This window comes from Nannospalax galili, unplaced genomic scaffold (genome assembly GCF_000622305.1).
Source record: "Nannospalax galili isolate Female #2095 unplaced genomic scaffold, S.galili_v1.0 scaffold1124, whole genome shotgun sequence".
Lineage (NCBI taxonomy): Eukaryota > Metazoa > Chordata > Mammalia > Rodentia > Spalacidae > Nannospalax > Nannospalax galili.
In genome coordinates this window covers 1409673-1429419 of record NW_008351693.1, presented here as the reverse complement: position 1 = coordinate 1429419, position 19747 = coordinate 1409673, and the positions used below count along the sequence as shown (strand labels likewise).

Below are 19747 nucleotides of genomic sequence, written 5' to 3'. Positions count from 1 at the left end.
GTGCTAGCAGAACAGTAATCCCGCTGGCTCTGGAGCCAGATTTTCTGGGTTCAAATCCCAGTTCTCTTTCTAACTGTATGACCTTGAGTAAACTGCTTTGTTTTTATCCTTCAGTGTTCTTATTTGGGGAGTAGCAGCACTTAAACACTTCATAGGATTGTGAGAGATAAATACGACTATATAAAAAGCTCAGAGAAGTGCCTGACACGTGCAGAACATGCAATATTAGCTATTTGACCACTCTTTACATTCCCATTCCCAGCCTACAAAGTCGTCATTAACCGCCTTCAGCTGGATTTCATCACAGTCCTCCTCACGCCCTGTCATACCTTACTGTGCTCCTTCACTAACACACTGTCCGTCTCCAAAGTGAAAGTTTTGAAGGGCTCTGTTTGCCCCTGGTTTTCTGTATCCGACTGCCTAGCCCAGTGTCTATCACCTAAGAGCAACTGGGTGCTGTGTGAATGGTGGTAACTTGCACTGTGGTACAGTCTGTATTTCACAAGTGCTTGTGTTGGTCATAAGCTCAACAGCACTCAGTCCTGACTTAGTAAGTACTTAGAACATTCACCACTCATGATAACCCTAAGAGCATTGTCATTTACTAATTCTTGTAATGAATCCTGTGCTTTGATTAGGTTCAAACACATACAACAACCATTTTTACAGGTCAAATACTGCTAATGACAATCAAAGTATGTATGTCTTAGGTTTACCGGTCTGTCAAGGTAGACTATGCTTTTCTTCTTGGTTAGCATTGAAGAAACTGAGGTTGTAGAGTTCAGTGACTTGGCAAGTGTTCTAGTTTGCTGTCATAAAACACTGACCAAAATTAACTTGGGGAGGAAAGGGTTTGCTTCATCTTACACTTTCAAGGCACAGTCTTTGAGGGATGTCAGGCAGGAATCAAAGGCAGAAACCTAAAGACACTGAAGCAGAGACCATGAAGGGGCACTGCTTGTTCCCCCGGCTTGCTCAGCTGCTAACTTTCTTATCCAGCCCAGACCTTCCTGCCTAAGGATGGCACTGCCCACAGTGGTCTGAGCCCTCCCACATCAACTAGCAAATAAGGAAATGCCTCACAGATATGTCCACAGGCCAATCTGATCTGGGAAATTCTTTAGTTGAGGTTCCTGTTTCCCGGGTGACTCTAGTTTGCATCAGATTGACAGAAACTAACCAACATAACAAGATATTGGAAATAAAGCTGGACCCACCATGCCACGAGAGGTGACTGTCTAGGGAGGTCTCAGTCAAGCTTTGAAGTCACACCCATGCTTTAGGAAACTATCTCACGGTCCATAGGTAAATAGAACACTGAATATGTGCAATGCTAAATAGGATCTGATTTCCTTAGACCACAGGAGCCAGGTGCTCTGTTCATAGTCAATAGAAAAGCACGGAGTTCTGGGGAAGATTTAGTGATACGACTTCCCTTCAGAATATTTTGATTATGCTAAGGATATGGCTCAGTTGGGAGAGCACTTGCCTAGCATGCAGGAAACACTGGGTTCGATCCCTAGCAACCCATAAACTAGGAGTGGTAGGACACACCTGTAATCCCAGTACTGGGCAAAGTAACAGCAGGAGGATCAGGGATTCAAAGTCATTTGGGGCTATACAATGAGTTTGAGGTCAGCCTGGGCTACAAGACACCCTGTCTCAAAAAGCAACCCAAACCACTGGATTGTCATTTTCTTCTGCTCTTCCTGTCCCTGGCTTCAGGCTCTAATTTCATTACCTTCTTACAACGAAGAGATATTTCCCATTAAACATGAGCAGGGAATGTTTAATTTGTTAGCACCTAAGTGTTCTGAAGGCAAATGAGCTCGAGGTGCCGCACTGAGTGCTGGTACTGAAGTTGTCCCTGGTCGGCTGTGTGTGACCAGAATGCATGTTTTCTATGGGTGAGAGAAGAACCTTGGTCCTGAAATTCCTAGATGAGGTGTGTGGCCGTGAACCTGAGACTCCACACTGATGAAAATGGGATATCGCAGCCTCTCTTCTCCCTACCTTAAAAGGAGAGCAGAAAATCATAATTGTTTTAACATTATGGCCCTGACTCTGTGTGCTATTTCTCATGTAATTCTTAGGTGGTATTTATTTAGGATAAACATACTTGTACAGCATCTAAGAATATCAATAAAAGCTTAGCTTTTCAATAAGATGGACAAAGTCTCAAAACTAGCATCACAGCAATTCACAGAATTGCTTTGACTCACGGGTAACTTTGGAGTCCCTGGTTTTGAAAGAATGACTTTATGATTTCATAACTACTTATCTTCGAGCATATTTCTTCCCATCTCTAAGGCTAACCATCACCATATGTACTAGAACACATGGCCATCTTGGGACTGGAGAGATGACTTGGCGTTTAAGAGCACTGGCTACTCTTTCAGAGGACCCTGGTTCGATTCCCAGCACCCACATGGCGGCTGACAACCATCCAGTTTCAGGGCATCCAACGCGTTCTTCTGACCTCCACAGGCACTGCACAACATGGGTACACTCACATACGTGCAGGCAATACACTTATACACATAAAATAAAAATAATAATTAATGAATTTTTTTAAAAACAATGATGGCTATCCTGCTGGGTTCATGTGTCCATACACTACCTGACATCATCAGCAAAGCCCCTAGCCAGTGATGGACAGATCAACTCCAGCTCTTCTCCTCCCTTATCTAACATTCTGTCAGCAGTTTAGAAGAAAGTGCAAGGACCCATGCAGTCACAATGAAATGGACAGACTCTGGCATGACAGGGAAGAAGGGCAATAACAACCTTGTCTGGAGACAGGAGTAGAAGCTGGTGGTGCCAACACAGTACATCCTCTGTGCCTGACACCACCTTTCTCTCCCCCCTGCCTTGCAGCCCTTGAAAATGCACTGCACCGACTGCGCCCTGGTGACCAGCTCAGGGCACCTGCTACGTAGTCAGCAGGGCCCCCAGATCGACCAGACAGAGTGTGTCATCCGCATGAACGACGCCCCCACCCGTGGCTATGGGCGTGATGTGGGCAACCGCACCAGCCTAAGGGTCATCGCACACTCCAGCATCCAGAGGATCCTCCGTAACCGCCATGACCTGCTCAATGTGAGCCAGGGCACCGTGTTCATCTTCTGGGGCCCCAGCAGCTACATGCGGCGGGATGGCAAGGGCCAGGTGTACAACAACCTGCAGCTCCTGAGTCAGGTGCTGCCACGGCTGAAGGCCTTCATGATCACACGCCACAAGATGCTACAGTTTGATGAACTCTTCAAGCAGGAGACTGGCAAAGACAGGTACAGGGGACAGGGCAGAAGAGTCTACAGAGACACTGAGGGTGTGTGCTGAGGGCTGATTCACTGAAGGCAGCTTTGGCAGATGTCTATGTTATGAACTCCATGGCTCATGTCATCACCATCAGTGGAGCAAACCTATTGAGTCCCCCTGGCAAGAAGATGTTCAAGCTGAGTGTATCAGGCAAAGTGATATGAAATACTCAGACCTTTATATGGGGGATGCAGGGCTAAAACCTTATTTGGGAAAAAGCTAAGCAGCTTCTGGCCTGCATTAGTAAAAGGTGGGACAGAGTAGCTTCATTTATCAAAAAGAGAGCTGTGAAGCTGGGGAGATAGCTCCATTTGTAAAGCACTTGCTGTGCAAGAACGAGGACCTGCATTCAGCCCTCAGCACCCCCGTGCAAAATGGGCATGGTGGTGCGTGCTTATAATCCCAGCTTCAGGGAGGCAGAGACAGTGGCTCCCTGGGGCTTGCTAGGCAGGTAGCCTAGCTTGCTTGGTGACCTCCAAGCTAGTGAGAGACCCTGCTTCAACAAACAAAGTGGACAGCACCTGAAGAATGACACCTGAAGTTGACCTCTGGCCTCCACACACTCACAAATACATGCCTGTGCACCCACATGAACACACAGAGAAAGGCATGGATTTATTTTCCCCTTTCAAAGACACATTTACAAGCCAACTCTTCTTCTCTGAGAACCTACTACTTGCTCAGCATCTGCCTCTGAGGATACAGTCAAGAGCAGAGTGCTGCCCTCTAAAAATATAGCCTTAGCCATTCATCGAGTAGTGACGGGATGAAAATGGAGCTATAACATGTGTAGCAAGGGGCAAGGTACAGTCTAGGGTAATGTTCCCAAGCTGTTCATTAAGATTCAATAATAGGACATGAAGTCGGTATAGTCAGCAATATTCTAAAGAAATGGGAGGAACAGAATAGAATGGAGTAGAGCAGATGGTATTAGCCTGCCTGACATTAAGTATTGTTCTAAAGTTTCATTCTAGATGGCAGATGACAGAAGATGGATGATGGGTAGATGGGTGGTGGGTAGGTGGATGGATGGCTAGATGGGTAGATGGGTGGGTGGATGGATGGATGGATGATGGATGGATGGATGATGGATGGATGATGGATGGATGATGGATGGGTAGATGATGGATGGATGGATGGATGGATGGATGGGTGGATGATGGGTGGATGATAGATGAATGGGTTGGTAGATGGGTGGGTAGATGGATGGGTGGATGGATGGGGGGGTTGATGTGTGGGTGGATAGGTGGATGAGTAGATGGGTGGGTGGGTGGTGGGTGGCTGGATGGATGGATGAATGGATGGATGATAGTTTTTTAGGTATGAAAATGTTCTAAACTCAATGTGAGGGTTGTAGCTGTGAATACACTAAAATCCAATGAATTACACACTTTAAAAATGAAATGAGAACCAAATACCTATATATGTATATGTATATATTCATCGTTCTGATGTAAAATGTATTTCTCACTATAAATTGCAGTTTTTTGAAAGCATTGCTCTAGGTAAGTGAAAGGCCTTCTCAAAAGGATGCCTCAAGCTGCTAGGTCAGTGTTTTTCCAATTATGGAAGGGCTGGAAGCTGGAGGGGAGGGGACACTCCCCATGGGATGATGGGATCAGGTAGGAGGGGACATGAAGGCGAGACTGGAGAAAAGCCATCGGCAGCTGTACCGAGGACAGCTGGGACCATGGCACTAGATGAGGTTGAGGGGAACAAAGGGTCAGAAGCTGGACAAGTCCAGGTCAGACTGGAACAGAGGGCAGTGGAACCCAGGGAAGCTGCAGGCCTGTGCTACAACTCCCGCCCCATCACTCTGGAGTTGTGTGACCTGGACAAGTTATCTCTGCTTCTAGAGACTCCGTGACCATAATTATCTGTGAAGAAAGGGACAGTGACTTCCAATCATCAGACTAGCCTAATAATGAAATTTCTCTGATTTTAGATTCTAGAGCATATAATTTTATAGCTAATGTACACTCAGTGGTGTAAGACCCTTCTTATAAAAACTGTTATTGAGTTCATTTTTAACTTAGAACTAAAAGATTCCATGAGTAAAATAAAGACTAGAAGCACTGAGCCCAATATTTGGCAAGCAGAGGTGACACATTATTGAACAGCAAAGTCTTGACGAAAGAACAAAGTCCAGTGTCCCCATCTTTGAATGAAAGAGCTATGTTTTTAAATCTTGGAAACCTTGTAACAGGGCTGGGCTTGAAAGTAGTAGATTCGGGACCTGGTGAGAGGGGAGCTACTGCTGTCATCAGCACTGTGGCCTCCTTCCCAGGAAGGCACAGCAGACATGTGGCTACCCCAGACCAGACTCCTGGTTAGCCCAGTCAGTCTACAGCTAGCCCAGGAAAGCCATAGCTATCCGAGCTGACCTGTAACTACCCCAATAGACCCAATAGCTAGTCCAGTGGACCCATGGTTAGCCCAGAAGACCCATGGTTAGCACAGTTTAGACCTATAGCTAGCCTGGGAGAGCCAGGGCTAGTGCAACGACAGGTCACACTGACGATCTTGATCAATATTAGAAGCTGCCGCAAAACCCAATCATAAACAACCCTGTGAGCCACACAGACAGGAGAGATGCACATACATGCTAATAAGTCCTTGACCAAGAAAACATTTTATAGGAATGAACAAGGAAGAGGGTTCATTTAGAGAGAGATGTTGCTGTTTCAGCCTCTCAAAGTAAGTTGAAACCGTCTCTTCCATAGAAAACACGTTCTCTCTCGCTCTCTCTCTCTTTAATTTTTTGTTTAATGGCTGTTTGCTAAATGTAAGTATTCCTGAAACTCCTGTCTCAGGGTTTGCTATTCAGGATAACCGCACATTGCTTTGGAGCTCCATATGAGATTATCTGAAGTAGATAATTCGGAGACTCGACCACTCTGCCTTCTGGCCACTTAAAATCTTTAGGAAACAATATCCTACCAAAACATAGCCTGCCCCCTCCCTGAATCCTGACCAGTGAAAACTTCCTGCTCAGTGCATCTATCTGTTAGTCTCAGATGTTATGAGCAAGCCAAATTTTTGCAGCTGGGCTCCTAGGTCTCTTTCTGCAGATGTGCCCCTGTTAGCTGCCACCCTGCCCCGATCGGGGACTCTCACTTATAACCTTGTAACATAACAAAGCATATTGATCCTTCTAGAAGTGTTGTGCCTCTTACCTCAAGAAAAATGTCTTTTAAAAGCTAATATTATACTGACTCAATGTTCTTACATGTCCATATTCTTAACCTGCAGCCTGCTCCAAGCTAAAAGACAGAAAGAGCCCTTCAGAACAGAACTATTTCCATTCCACCAAAATCTAGAGCTGATGGGTTGAAACTATTTCCTGTGTATGCACAGAGGACCAAGAGAACAGGTACCGGTGGTACAGGCACCGGGAGAGCTTAATTCGCAGAGCTCATCATTGGGACAGTCCATTCAGGCTATTATTTTTTGGGGAAAAAAAGGAATAAGTCAAGAGATTTTGATTTACGGAAGTTTCACTCTACTTAAAAGTGGAGGCAAAAATGGTTCAGGAACAATTGTCAGTTAAGAAGCAGATGACAGAGGTGGCCAAGTGGTATTCTTTGATATTAGAAAGTAACTGTACTTGAAAATAACTTTATAATTGAATAAGGGCACATTAGGAAAATAGATTCAGAACCAATATTATAGTAATTAGATAAAGGAAGCATAAATGAAGTAACTACAGGAGAATATTTCCATAGAGATTATAAATGAGATTCTGGTGGAGCAGAAAGGCCTTTAATTGTAATTTAGTGTGCACTATAGAATTATCAGCTCAGTGTGTTACTTCATCATATAAAAGAATATCTGATAATTTTCTCTAATAAGCACATGACAGCTCTTCATATTCTTTCATTACAGCTGATTAAGTGTAAAAACAGTAGATATTCCTTTGTTGAGGAAAGAAAAGAGTTCAAATCTTTTCAGGAAGACGGTACAAAGCAGTTGCATTTCTATAGCATGAGATCCCAAAAGGCTATTATTTAGGAAGTCTGGGGAATTTTAAGTGTCACTTAAAAGAATTTCTTACTTTAGTCCTTTAGTCTCCTACTTTGTATTCTCCCCATTTTTACCCACAGAGCCATTTCTGTAGCACCACATCCTCCTGTAATTTAGGCTGTGGCTTGTGATCTATTCCACATCACACAAAAACATAGAAAGAGTTTCTGCCCTTGGGAAAGCCCTCCTAGATGTCTGGTAGATGTAAAAGCAAGAGACAATTATGATGGGTGTGGTCTCCAGATCAGAAATCTGGGGATTGTCCTAGTTTTCTTTCCACAGCTATGATAAACACACTGAATAAAACCAACTTGGGGAGGAAAGGGTTTATTTATTTTATATCTCCCAGGTCATAGTTCATCACTGAGGGACGTCACGGCAAGGAACCTGGAGGCAGGAACTGAAGACCCTCGAGGACCGCTGCTTACTGGCTTGCTCCCCTAGCCTATGCTCACCCTGCTTTCTTATACAATCCAAGATCACCTGCCGAGGTGTGGCCCCACCCACAGCGGACTGGGCCCTCTCACATCACTCAACAATCAAGAAAATGCCTCAGAGAAGAAAATGCCCCACAGACGTGGCCACAGGCCAATCCAATAGAGGAAATTTCTTGATCGAGGCTCCTCTTCCTAGGGTGTCAAGTTGACACTGAAGCTATCCAGCACAATCCACCCATTGTCAACTTGACACACAAACACATCTCATGTTAATATTAATATCACAATATAAGACCCAGTATAACTTTAAAAGTCCCACAGTCCTTAAAAATTCCAACTTTAAAGGTTCAATGCCTCTTTAAAAATCCCTTAACTGTGGGCTCCTGTAAAATCCAAAACAAGTTAAATACTTCTTACTTCAATAGGAAAGAACTGGGCACACTTAACTAAAACCAAAGTCCAGAGATGTAGCTCAAGGCTGGACATCTGGGATTTATTTACTCACGATTTTCTGGGCTCCAAAGGGCTTGGGCAGCTCCACTTCTCTGGCTGTGCCCTTGGTGGTCGTCTCACAGTCAGACATCTCCAATATGCCAGGGTCTTGTCTGCAACTGAGGTTCTGCTTCACCAGTGGCCTCCTGGCCGCTCACAGTGCAAAGCCTCAGCTTCTCTCCAGAACCCTTCCTGTTTTCAACACTCAGCACCACCTGCAAGACTCTTGCACATTGTCAAGTTCTGCTGGAAGTTTGATGCGCAGCCTTGGCCCTCTCTGTACCACAGCTTCTGTGTGCTGGCCCTGAGGAAATCCTCCCCAGAAGATTCCACCTTGACAGTGCTGGTCTCTTGTTAACCACAGCTGATTTTTCAGCCCCAGCTGACCAGTATTGATTATCCTGGTAAAGCACAAACGGCTTCATATCCAAAAAAATCTTAATTCAAACTCTATCACACAAATAGAGTCTTGTTTTCTTTTGAAGCTTCATAAGCCAGGTCTCCATCATCTACATCTCTTTCAACATTATCTTCCAATTTCCTACAGAAGAGTTCACTGAGCTCCAAGCGTTTTTCCAGTCCAAAGCTCCAAAAACTTCCACAGTCCTTCCAGGCACAAATGGTCAGCGCCATCACAGCGACATCCTACTCTCTGGTACCAATTTCTGTTCTAATTTGCTTTCTGTTGCTGTGATAAAAACACTGACCCAAACCAACTTGGAAATGAAGTGTTTAGTTAGTTTACAATGCAATCCTTTATCCAGCAAAGCCGGGGAGAAGCTCAAACAGAAACCTGGAGGTAGGAACTGAAGTACAGACCACGGAGGACTGTTCACTGACTTGCTCTCTGGCCTGTATTCACCCTGCTTGCTTATATAATCCAGGACCACCTGTGTAGGGGCAGCACTACCCACAGTGGGGCTGGGCCCTCCCACAACACTCAACAGTCAAGAAAAAGTTCCAGACAGGCCCACAGGCCAACTGATGGAGGAAATTCCCCAACTGAGGCTTCATTTTCCCTGGTGTGTCAAGTTGACAACTGAGCTACCCGGCACAGCGATGCAAGTGCTCGTCCTTCTCTTTCTGAGCTCCACATCTTCCCAGTTATTATTCCCTCAGACTAGACCAGGAAGAACTGCCCAGTACATTGACACAGCAGGAAGGTGAGAACAGGCTCTCACTTAAAAGAAGGCTCTTTTTCTTCCCTTCCTCCCTCAGTAGGTTCTACACCTTCCCGATTCCTCCAGTCCCCAAAGCCTTATGAATACATGGCCCCAGTGAGAAGGAAGGCATTAATTCCTATGAAGCTGGACGTTTCTGCTCTTTTTAAGAACTTCCCTTGACTACTGATGTACCACCCACCACACACCAGGGACGGCATGTTGGAAAGTTCCTTCATACGCACTAAAAAGCATGGGAAAGAAGGGCTGAATTATTTTCTTTGTTCGTTCCCGCAGCAGCTGGGAGAGGAGGGAGGATTTCTGTCGGCCCAGAGACCCCACTCAAAGCTTTCTGTGGACATTCCCTCCCTGACGTCTTAAACAGCCAGAGGATAGAGTGTTTCCCCTACCTGCTTTGTAGATAAGAGCCAGAGGGGCGGAGATTGGCAGCAGCCTGCCTCCTGTCACCGAGCTGATTATGCAGAAGCAGGAAAGGGTCAAGCTTATGTGGTTCTCCCATGCAGCTCTGAAAAGCTTGGGTCAGGATGGCAAGGAAGGGAGGGAGACAAGGTAAGGGCTTAATGACTAGAAAGTTGAAACAGCAACCCAGGAAAGACTAACCCGTCCAGGCCTCTCAGGCATCTGACAAGGCAAAGGACTCCTTTAAAATGGTCTCCTTTTTGTCCCTGAATGAAATGAAGATGCAGAGAACAGTTGAACAGTCTTCCCTCTTCTCAAGGTGTGGTGCCGCACAGTGCACGTAGAAAACCCTGTCTGCAGCTCTGATATTCACCTCACATATAGTTCTGTGGCTGGGCAAAGTCAGACAGTCTGACCTTGGGGATAAGGTGTTTGGAGCTGGCTAATGAGGCATGCCATGGCACTGAAAAAGGAAAAACCAGCAGTCCCCGAAGAAATTAACACCCACAGCAGCGTAGCATGGAGACCCAGTCACTCTCAGGACTGAAATTAGACCGGGGTGCTGTGTCTCCACAGGGCTCCTGAGGCTCAGCACATTATTCAAGCTCCACGAAGATGTCTGGGTGGACACATTAATGAATAGTGGAATGTAGATTCGTTCCTTAAACTTGTCAATTTGGGGTTTATAGTAAAAAATTTTCAGAAGGCCCTGAATGTCCTAAAGAAAAATAAAAGCAAATGTTCAGTTAAATGTGTCTCCCTGGCTCTCTCCTCTGCCTTCCCAGAAAATGTCCTCCTCCCAATAAAAGACATTCAGTCATAACGCTGGTGTCACTAATCTACTTGGTGACAAGCTTTCACCTCAGAATGGATGGACAGATGAACAGACAGACACATGCATACATACATACATACATACATGATGCATAGATGACATATGGATGATAGATGATGATGATGAATATAGATCAATGATAGACAGCTAGATAGATAGATGAAAGATCAATGGATGATAGATGACAGGATGCTGATGAGTACAGATACATAGATGATAGGAGGGTGAAAGAATAGAGCGGTTGCTAGGTAGACCTACATGTTTATTCATATTTAAATTATTCGTTATCTAGCTTGCTTGAGAGTACAAAGAGAATTTCTAGTCAAGTATTCTAACTAATGACAAAGTGCTGCATGGATATTGCCACCTTACAATTGAGTTGTGACGACACATACCTAAACTTTCGAATATTGATCATCATATTTAGTGATGTAAGAGTCTCTCAACTCATTGACATCAGTTATGATTACACAGTAAGACATTTCAATTTAGAAAAATTGAAATGTTTATCAGTGGGGGGAAGGAGGAAGAGAGAGAGAGAGAGAGAGAAAGAGAAAGAGAGAGAGAACCTGTGAACCTGTGTCTGTCTGGGGTGGTGGGGAATCTCCGATGGTTAGCCTTACTCCAGAAGGATCCAGAATGCAATGGACATGAATACTGCTTTACCCGCCTGTAGACCTCATCTTCGTCTCTTCCAGGAAGATCTCCAACACGTGGCTCAGCACTGGCTGGTTCACCATGACGATCGCGCTGGAGCTCTGTGACAGGATTGATGTCTACGGCATGGTGCCCCCAGACTTCTGCAGGTAGGATTGATTCTGCAAATTCACTCAGCAGCAGTGCTGTGCAGGGGTTAGAAATAATCTGATTCTGAATATCAACTATGAAACATGTCAAAGCATCTTCTCAAAGCAATTAATTAGCATGTCCCAAGTTCTGGTTCTAGAAACAGCAAACAGCATTTAATTATGTGATATAAAATATTGAAAGTTTTTGTTTGTACTCCTGGAGAATTAATCCATCTTACAGGCTTCATTTATCCTCTGAATATTTATCACCCAAAAGTAATGCAATAATTGACACAATATTAATGATGACCAGGCATTAAGAAATATGAGTTTCCTTCTCATTTGGAAGGAATGCGGTAATTTTTTAATGGATTTGAGGGGGCAGTTCCTTGGATGGGGAGGCTTGTTTTCTAAAATTAAAATGTTCCCTCTGAGTCTCTTTCTCTTACGACATTAGAGCCTCAGTTTGCACTTCTAAGGCCAAAAACACAGCACAATCACTCTGAGGCATCACTTTAAAGGTGGTGTGCACACGTTGCTACTGCTGGCCGCAGCAAGGCCTCTCCTGGTCTGTGCCCAGGCAGCATGTGCTACATGCCCTCAAAAGCACTGAGTGCTACTCAAGGGCTTGGTGCCTGGAAGGTAACCCACTTAAGAACACATGTGTAATTTAAGTGTCGAGGCTAATCAATTTAGAAACTGCCCTGATTTTCAGGAATGCACTGTGGCCTGTACATGACCGCACCCATGACCTTCAAATGATGAAAGCTGAGATAAGGTTATTTAAAACTTTCTGGCTGAAATGTACACTTGGCTATACCATCATGTGTTTTAAACCCACAGTGTTTCAAAAGCCATGGGTCTCTAGGCAAGAGCTACAATTTGAACATACAAAGCAAGGATGAGAAAAAGCATTTAATCCTGTCTCTCTTAACTTTTTGTTGCTAGAACTAATGCCACAAACTGTGTAACTTATAAAGAACAAAGGTTTATTCCACTGGGATTCCAGAGGCTGGCAGGTCTAAGGTAGAGGAGCTGGGATGGGTGGAGAACTTCTTGCTGGTTGCAACTCTGCAGAGCCCTGAGGTGGCCCAGGGCTTCACATGGTGTGACCTTTCATCTTCTCTGCCAGCTTGAGCTAGGAAATTGTAGCACACCCTAAGTGTGTTTTTGAGGGTATTTCCATGAAAGAACTAACTGAGGGGGTGCCACTCCATGGGCTGTAGCCCAGGGGGAGAAAAGGGGAAGAAAAGTGCCAGTGCTGCTTTCTCTCTGCTTACCGACCCCCCGGACGTGAGCAGCGAGGCCCTTTCATATCCTCCTCAAGATAGCTAAACCCTCTGAATCCATGATCCCAACTAAAATCCTCTCTTAAGTTGTTTTTGTCAGGTTCTGTGGTCATGATGACGTGAAAGCAGCTAGCATGTGTACGTTGTAAGAAGGACACATACAAGAGACAATGAAACTAACTTTTATAACCAACCCACCTCCAGGTTAACCCACTGATCCACAAAGCCATTAATCTGTTCAGAGGGACAGAGCCCTTGTGACTCAGAACCAATCCTCTCACAAAGGTCTTCCCTGGTCTTCCCTCTTGTTTTCTAGGAAAGGCTACAGGGTCTTCCTATTGTAGCCCAGGCTGCCTCAAACTCACTGTGCTTCTGCCTCAGCCTCCCAAGTGCTGGGATCATTGTCACACACCCCCATGCCTAGCTGATCCTCCTCCCCCCCACCCCGCCCAGCTCCTCACAATGATGAGTAAACTCTAATTCGAGCTGTGCAGTCAAGCCACAGCAAGGCTTTACCATCCCACCACTTTTCTCTTACCCTTTTTAATCCAAACGTCCAACACAGCAGAATTACCAGTTGTGTAACTATCCTGACAAAAGAGACAGAAAGGTATTATCAGGGAGACCTTGGCTGTCCTAAGCTGTGGCTAAAGCCCAGCCTGGTACTTACCAACCTAATGTGAGCCACTTCCTCTCTCTGTGTCTCAGCCTCCTCATCTATAGCAGTGGATGTGATAACAGAATCTGCCTCAGTGAGTCGTGGGTGGATTAAGTTAACAAGTGTGAAAGGTTTGGACTGGTGCCAGTACAGAGAAAGCATGAGGGAGTGAGCATGGATCCTCACCCAGTTCCTGATCACTTCTGTCACTGGCATTGTCTCCCCGTTTAACAACTGAAGTCCCAGAAGTCAGGAGGAGAGCATAGAAAGCAGCTGCCTCCTTCAATCAACACTCCAACCAAAGACGTGCAAGGCACCTTCAAAGTTGATGGCCATACAGTGGATATAATTATGCAATATTGCCATTAGGACACTGGGAAGAAAAAGCATGAATAAATTGAAATGTTAATGACTTCAAGTGTTCAAGGACATATTCCATTTATTATGGAAAACAAATGAAAGGCAACTTAACCTGCCATTTCTCCTATTCAGAGTTAGTTCACCACAACTTCATGTACAGTGAGATGGAGACAATTTATGGAAAGATAAGAACAAGAAAATTAAGGTCATGTGAGCACGGCACATGATGCATCTGGCTCGGGGCTTCCGCTCCTCTGCTGCCATCATGAAGGTTCAACAGTTGTCTGCCCAAGTGCTCTGAGCAAGGACTTCAGAAGGGTCTGTCTGCCAAGTCCTGCCTCAGGAAGTACTGGGTGACACTGGAGGGAAAGCAGGCTTCAGGGAGCATCTGCACTTGGAGTTATGTCTGATCAAGGATGAGTAAGGTGTGCTAATTCTTCTTCTTGTTGCTGTGACAAAATACCTGAGAAAAGCAACTTAAGAAAGGGAAGGTTCTCTGCCTCAGTTTGGGGGTGCAATCCATCGAGGCAGGGAAGGCATGGTGGTGGGAGCAGGAGGCAGCTGCTCATCTTGACAGTTCAGGAAGCAGAGCGATGATGCTGGTGCTCAGCTTGCTTTCGCCTTTTTATTCAGTCCAGGACCCCAGCCTAGAGGACAGCACTTCCCACATTTAGGGTGGGTCTTCCCACCTCAATTAAACCAGTCTAGAAGTTCCCTCGAAGACATGTCCAGAGTTTTATCTCCTAGGTCATTCTAGATCCTGTCGTATTAACCATCAGAGAAGAAAAGACAGAGAGGCATGCACTCATACCTGTGTTTTTTTTAATTTCCAGGTTATATGACTGAACTACCAGGACTCAGTTCCCAACTGTGTGACTCTGACTCTGAGCCTGTTTTCTTTACAGATGAGGTTGAAAAAATAACAAGAACAAACAGGCCATGGTGGGAATGAAATGGGACAATTGGTACAATGCCCTGCACACAGAGATCAAGAAATAATAAATATTATTAATATTATATGTTAAGATTATAGTGTAAGGTACACAGAATAATTCCTATTATCTCAAGCATTATTCTGCAGTTGCTTTGAAAGACACCAACATTTTTGGTGAAAGATTCAAAGAACGGGACTCAGCTTGGTCCCCTTAGAGGCTCATGATAAGCCTTACCCACATCAAGCGAACAATGAACATGGGAAAGGCACTTATCATGAGACTATTAAAAGGCTTTTTCTAGGGGCTGCCGAGGTGGCTCGACAGTTAAGAGCACTGGTTGCTCTTGCAGAAGACACGGGTTCGGTTCTCAGGACACACATGGCGGCTAACAACCATCTGTAACTTGGATCTGACACCCACTTTTGACCTCTGCAGGCATCGTATGACATGAGTGCACTTACATACATGCAGGCAAAACACTCATACACATAAAAAATAAATAATTTTTAAAGACACCTTCTACAATCTAAGTGTCAAATGCTCTTTGAAAATAATGTCTACCTCAGAGAATGAAAAATCAGCCCGTAAGTTAATCCTGCCACTAATCAGACCATTCTGACTTTTGCTGTATTTTGAAAGCAGCTGTGGAAAGCTATGGCCAAGTGCACAGTACAGATGTCCTAAGCTCTCGGAAGTAATTAACATATCATGAGGGCCAGGAATGGTTAGGCAAAGTTTATACGATGGTGGACTCTGAGCTGGTTGAATGACCCGGGTGACCTCCCTGTGTGTCTCATGTTTTGGCCCCCAGAACACAGGCCTGTAGACATTCACTGTCCCTCATACAACATGTACTTTGTAAATATCAAGGAAGTGACTCAGTCCTCAGTGCTGCAGAAAAAGTCGTCTATGGGTAAAAATAACCATTTCTGTTTTTTTTAAAAGAGTTTGTGACCTTGAGAAAATCAATTGACCTTCACTGGTTCTTGGTGACCTTGATCAAGATACTCAGTGACTAAGTCTCTGAGGTCTCAGCTTTCATGTCTGTTATGTGGTGGTAGCACAGCATTGGCCTGCACAGTTTATGATGATCCCACCAGGTAACAGGCCAAGGATGTTCAGCACAGCCCTGTATGGGGTATGTTCAGCGCACAGCTATTACCAGGAGTAGGGATTCACTAACCTGCCGGTGGGGGGTCCAAGGGTATGCTCTTTGAGGAGGTCCTGGAAAGAGAGGGTTAGGAAAGACCTTCAATATGAGGTGGATCTCTTCCCTGTCCCTTCGAGCAGCGCCTCACTTGGCCACCAGCTCCAGTAGACTATCACACGAGCTTCCTTTAGGACGATGGCCATTCTCTAAACCAGCCTCTCACCAGGTGAAATGTGCCACATGGTACCAGATTTACCAAGCAAGGAGAACGCTAGCTGTTCACTTTCACAAATTAACTGTTTTACACTAAGACACAATTGCTCCCCAAAAGAAGTCATTAATTGAATTAATCACAGAGACTTCTGTTCACTGGACTAACCCATTCGGAGCACTAAGAAGGTAACAGAAGATGAATGACACAGGCCACCGCCAGTGCCTGATCGCTTGATCATGGTTTAGTCCCAAGGAGTCTGAAGGTTACCAAGTGTCCTGTGGAGATGTTCACTCTCTGCCGGTCAGGGTGCCTGATCCCCTGAGCTTCACTAAAGCATCCATGTCTGGCTTTCAATCCGAATTTGGAGGACTCCTTGCCTTCCTGGGGCAAGAAGCTGTGAGAACAGAACACGGGACCTCTCTTGATCAAAGCAGCCCCACCCGGACCTGTGTACATATGATTTGCTCCTGTGTAAGATTTCTCTGCAACAAAAGATCCCCTGGGCTGAGACACAGTTGTGCTGCTTTTTAATCTAAATGCAACGCTCACAAGCTTTACGGATCATCACCTCTACTGCCAGGAAAACAGGCACAGGCAGACAAAGGACCAAACTGACTCCTACAGCAGCCCAAGACCACGAGAGTCCATGGGTGGAGCCTAAGCAATCCGTGAATGTCCTACCGCAAGTTTGGTGTTGGCTCATCCTCCCAATCCCAGAGCTGCCACCCTGAATCCAGCTCTCCTGAAGTTTTGGTCATCTCATCCCCCGATGGGCCTTGGTTACCCTGAAGAGTCATTCATTATCAACAAAATTCCCAGTGGACCCTAAAAGTACTGAGCAAATAGATGCTTTGGGAAAAGCGATCATCTCGTGTTTGTATTTAAAACCCATTAAGGGACGTGGTAGATGGAGAAATGGCACGCTGGCAGGTGAGGGGCTTGTCAAGAACTGACTCCTGGCCAAAGCCATCCGAGCCGCAAGCAGCCTTCTCTTCAACCTGCTGCCACTGTGGCCTCAGCTGCTCCTGACCGTGGCTGTGTTCTGTTTCAGATACCACTATGCTACTAGAGCTCATGGCAGCCCTGACCTAGTCATTTGACACACCTCAGGGCTTCCCAGAGATTTTGAAACCGAGTTCACATGCCCCAGCTCAGCACAGCAGCCCTTCGGGATGGGCCTTCCACACACTATTCTAGTCAGATCCTCTCCACCCACACAGGTTTATTTCAGCCACACTGAACATCTTGTCAGGGAGCTGACCCCCCAGCACATACCCTACCCTCAGCTTGGAAGGCCCGTCACTTCTTTTTAATTTGCCTAGATACTATCACTGTTTTTTTTTTTTCCCCAATGATATAATGGTTTTTATTTCATGTGTACATGCCTCAAGCCAGTCCTCTGCTTAGCATGAAACACATGCAATATTTCATCAACCCTTGTGATAATCTGATGAGGTGAGACTTATTGGCATCACCATTTTACATGAAGCTCATAGACCTGAAACAGTGGGCTAGCCAAGGTCATAGGGCAGACAAATGACAGAGGTAAATTTGAATCCAGATCTGCCGGCCCAAATAAACTGAGCTCTTAACCCTTCACCTTCTTGTTTCAGACACAGAAGCCCCCTTTCCTCAAACCTTCTCTCATACCCTGTGTGAGGCAGACTTGTGGGTCTACCAGGCCTTCCGGTAGCTCTCCTGTGCCCCAGCTCACTGACTGGTTCCTCCAGCTTCTTCATTTTCCTATCTGCTCCTTGAGCGGACAGGCCATGCCTCACATCCTATTTGTATGTCTAGATCTTGCCTTTGTGTCTGGTACATAATATATATTCAATATAGATCAGTTCATCTATTAAACCTTCTCTTGGGGGTGTTTAAGAATTTGATTCAGGGCTAGACATCTGGCTCAGTGGCTAAGAGCACTAGCTGCTCTTGAAGAAGATTGGGGTTCAGATCCCAGTACCCACACTCAGTGGCTCACAGTGGTCTGTAACTCCAGCTCCAGGGGATCTTATGCCTAAGGACCCTGTAGGCACCCCTCCACACATACACAGGATATAATCAACACACACATACACATAAATAAAAATAAATCTAGAAAAATTTGAGTCAAAACTTTTGCAAGTCAAGAAAGGCCATGAAAGCATGAAAAGTGTAATCAGCAAATGGCAAATTCACAGTCTGCGAACCCAGCTACCCTGTTTAATTGTCAGTAGGGACCAACATTGGCTTCTCAGAGAGGAGCTTGGGTACCAGCCTCCTCCCCTCCTCCCTTCCCAAACTTCATGCCCATCAGTGTTCAGAAAGCTGAGAGAATTAATGATGTGCTGCACCAGCGACGGCATCAAAATATATTATTCTGTAGACAGCAGACCCTTAAATCATGCCATCTCCAGATAGGGAGCCAAATCCATTCACTTTGGATGGACTATAAATTGCAGTGAAAGATCTGTTATCATTGCTTTCTAAACTAAGTTATGGTGAGTGTTTTTAATCTCATTTTCTTTTGTAAATTATTTGCAATAATAACGGACCAAGCATTTAAATTCTACCTAATAATCTTATTTCCAGTCATACTTAGCACATTATCAAGTTTACAACTCTCTGTTAGCCATCATTTCTTGAGTATTAATTAGTGGGGTAATGATTCAGAGTGATCACTGTCATGGAACTAAATTAATACCTCATCCATAATGTGAAGGACGTCTCAAAGGTATTGTGAATACTGGAGAGTTGATTCTGCTAGAATTAGCTAGTGAACGTTAATAAAGCATCTTGCAGAAGAAGGAAGGTTCCTACTCGGCAATAGTCTCTGGTGCAGAATGAGACCCTTGCCGTGGACCGATGTAGCAGCCACCTGCGTGGCTGAGGTCTTAGAAGAATGAAATGGAATAAGCTTCCAGAAGGCTCATCCCCTTGTCCTCCTTTGCCATAATTTGGCCAACTCTCACCAGACACTGGCTGTTTGCATGACTTTCTGTCTCCTTTCTGTCTGCTGTGGATTCATTCTGAGACGTTTTGGTACCAGCTGAGGGGCCCAAGTGTGGCGGGCTGGGCGGGGGATCAGGAGAGTCACTACAGCTCTTTCTCCTGTGAAGGATAAGCAGCTGGTTCTTAGTGTTGCATACTCCCCACACAGTGGTAATGCCATAGGCTCCCAAGGCAAGCAGCTGAGATCCTTCTAAAGAGGCTACAAGGACAAAAAAAATCCAGGCAGCAGAATAGGGCGGCCCAGGGGATTCACGGCACCATGGTGGGCTTCTGGGAAGTGTTGTGTGGAGCACTTCCTTTCTTTTAAATGCTACATCGTGTTTCTAAAAGCCTCTGATGCAAGCCACCTACAGAGTAACCCAGACACCTAGCCACTGTTCGTTCTAAACTTCAAACAGTTCCCGAGTAGCAACCATATGCCAGCTACCAGGTCAAATGCAGAGGTGTGCTTAGAAAGTCCAAAGCTCTAGATAAAGATGACGATGCCAATTTTCATTCTCACCTTGGGACGCTTTTAGCCTTTGGGTAGTCCATCCCCAAACACAGTGAGCAGGGCCAACCTAGAAGATACACACGTGTACTTGATATGCATTTAATGTACACAGGAACCTTCAGAAATGAAGATTCAATGAAACAAGAAAACGTGGGGCTTTTGTAAATTTTTAATTAATTAATTA

General features: G+C 45.2%; 1 protein-coding gene across 2 annotated transcripts in view; it reads left to right on the top strand.

Annotated features, from left to right (window-relative positions):
* The window catches only part of St6galnac5 (ST6 N-acetylgalactosaminide alpha-2,6-sialyltransferase 5), a 193902-nt gene that overhangs the window by 165537 nt on the left and 8618 nt on the right, over positions 1-19747 (top strand). For both annotated transcript variants that reach the window (XM_017802069.1, XM_029553802.1), the window contains exons 4-5: positions 2878-3287; positions 11384-11491. In XM_017802069.1, coding sequence (XP_017657558.1) covers positions 2878-3287; positions 11384-11491 — 518 coding nt within the window. The remainder of the gene's footprint in view (positions 1-2877; positions 3288-11383; positions 11492-19747) is intronic.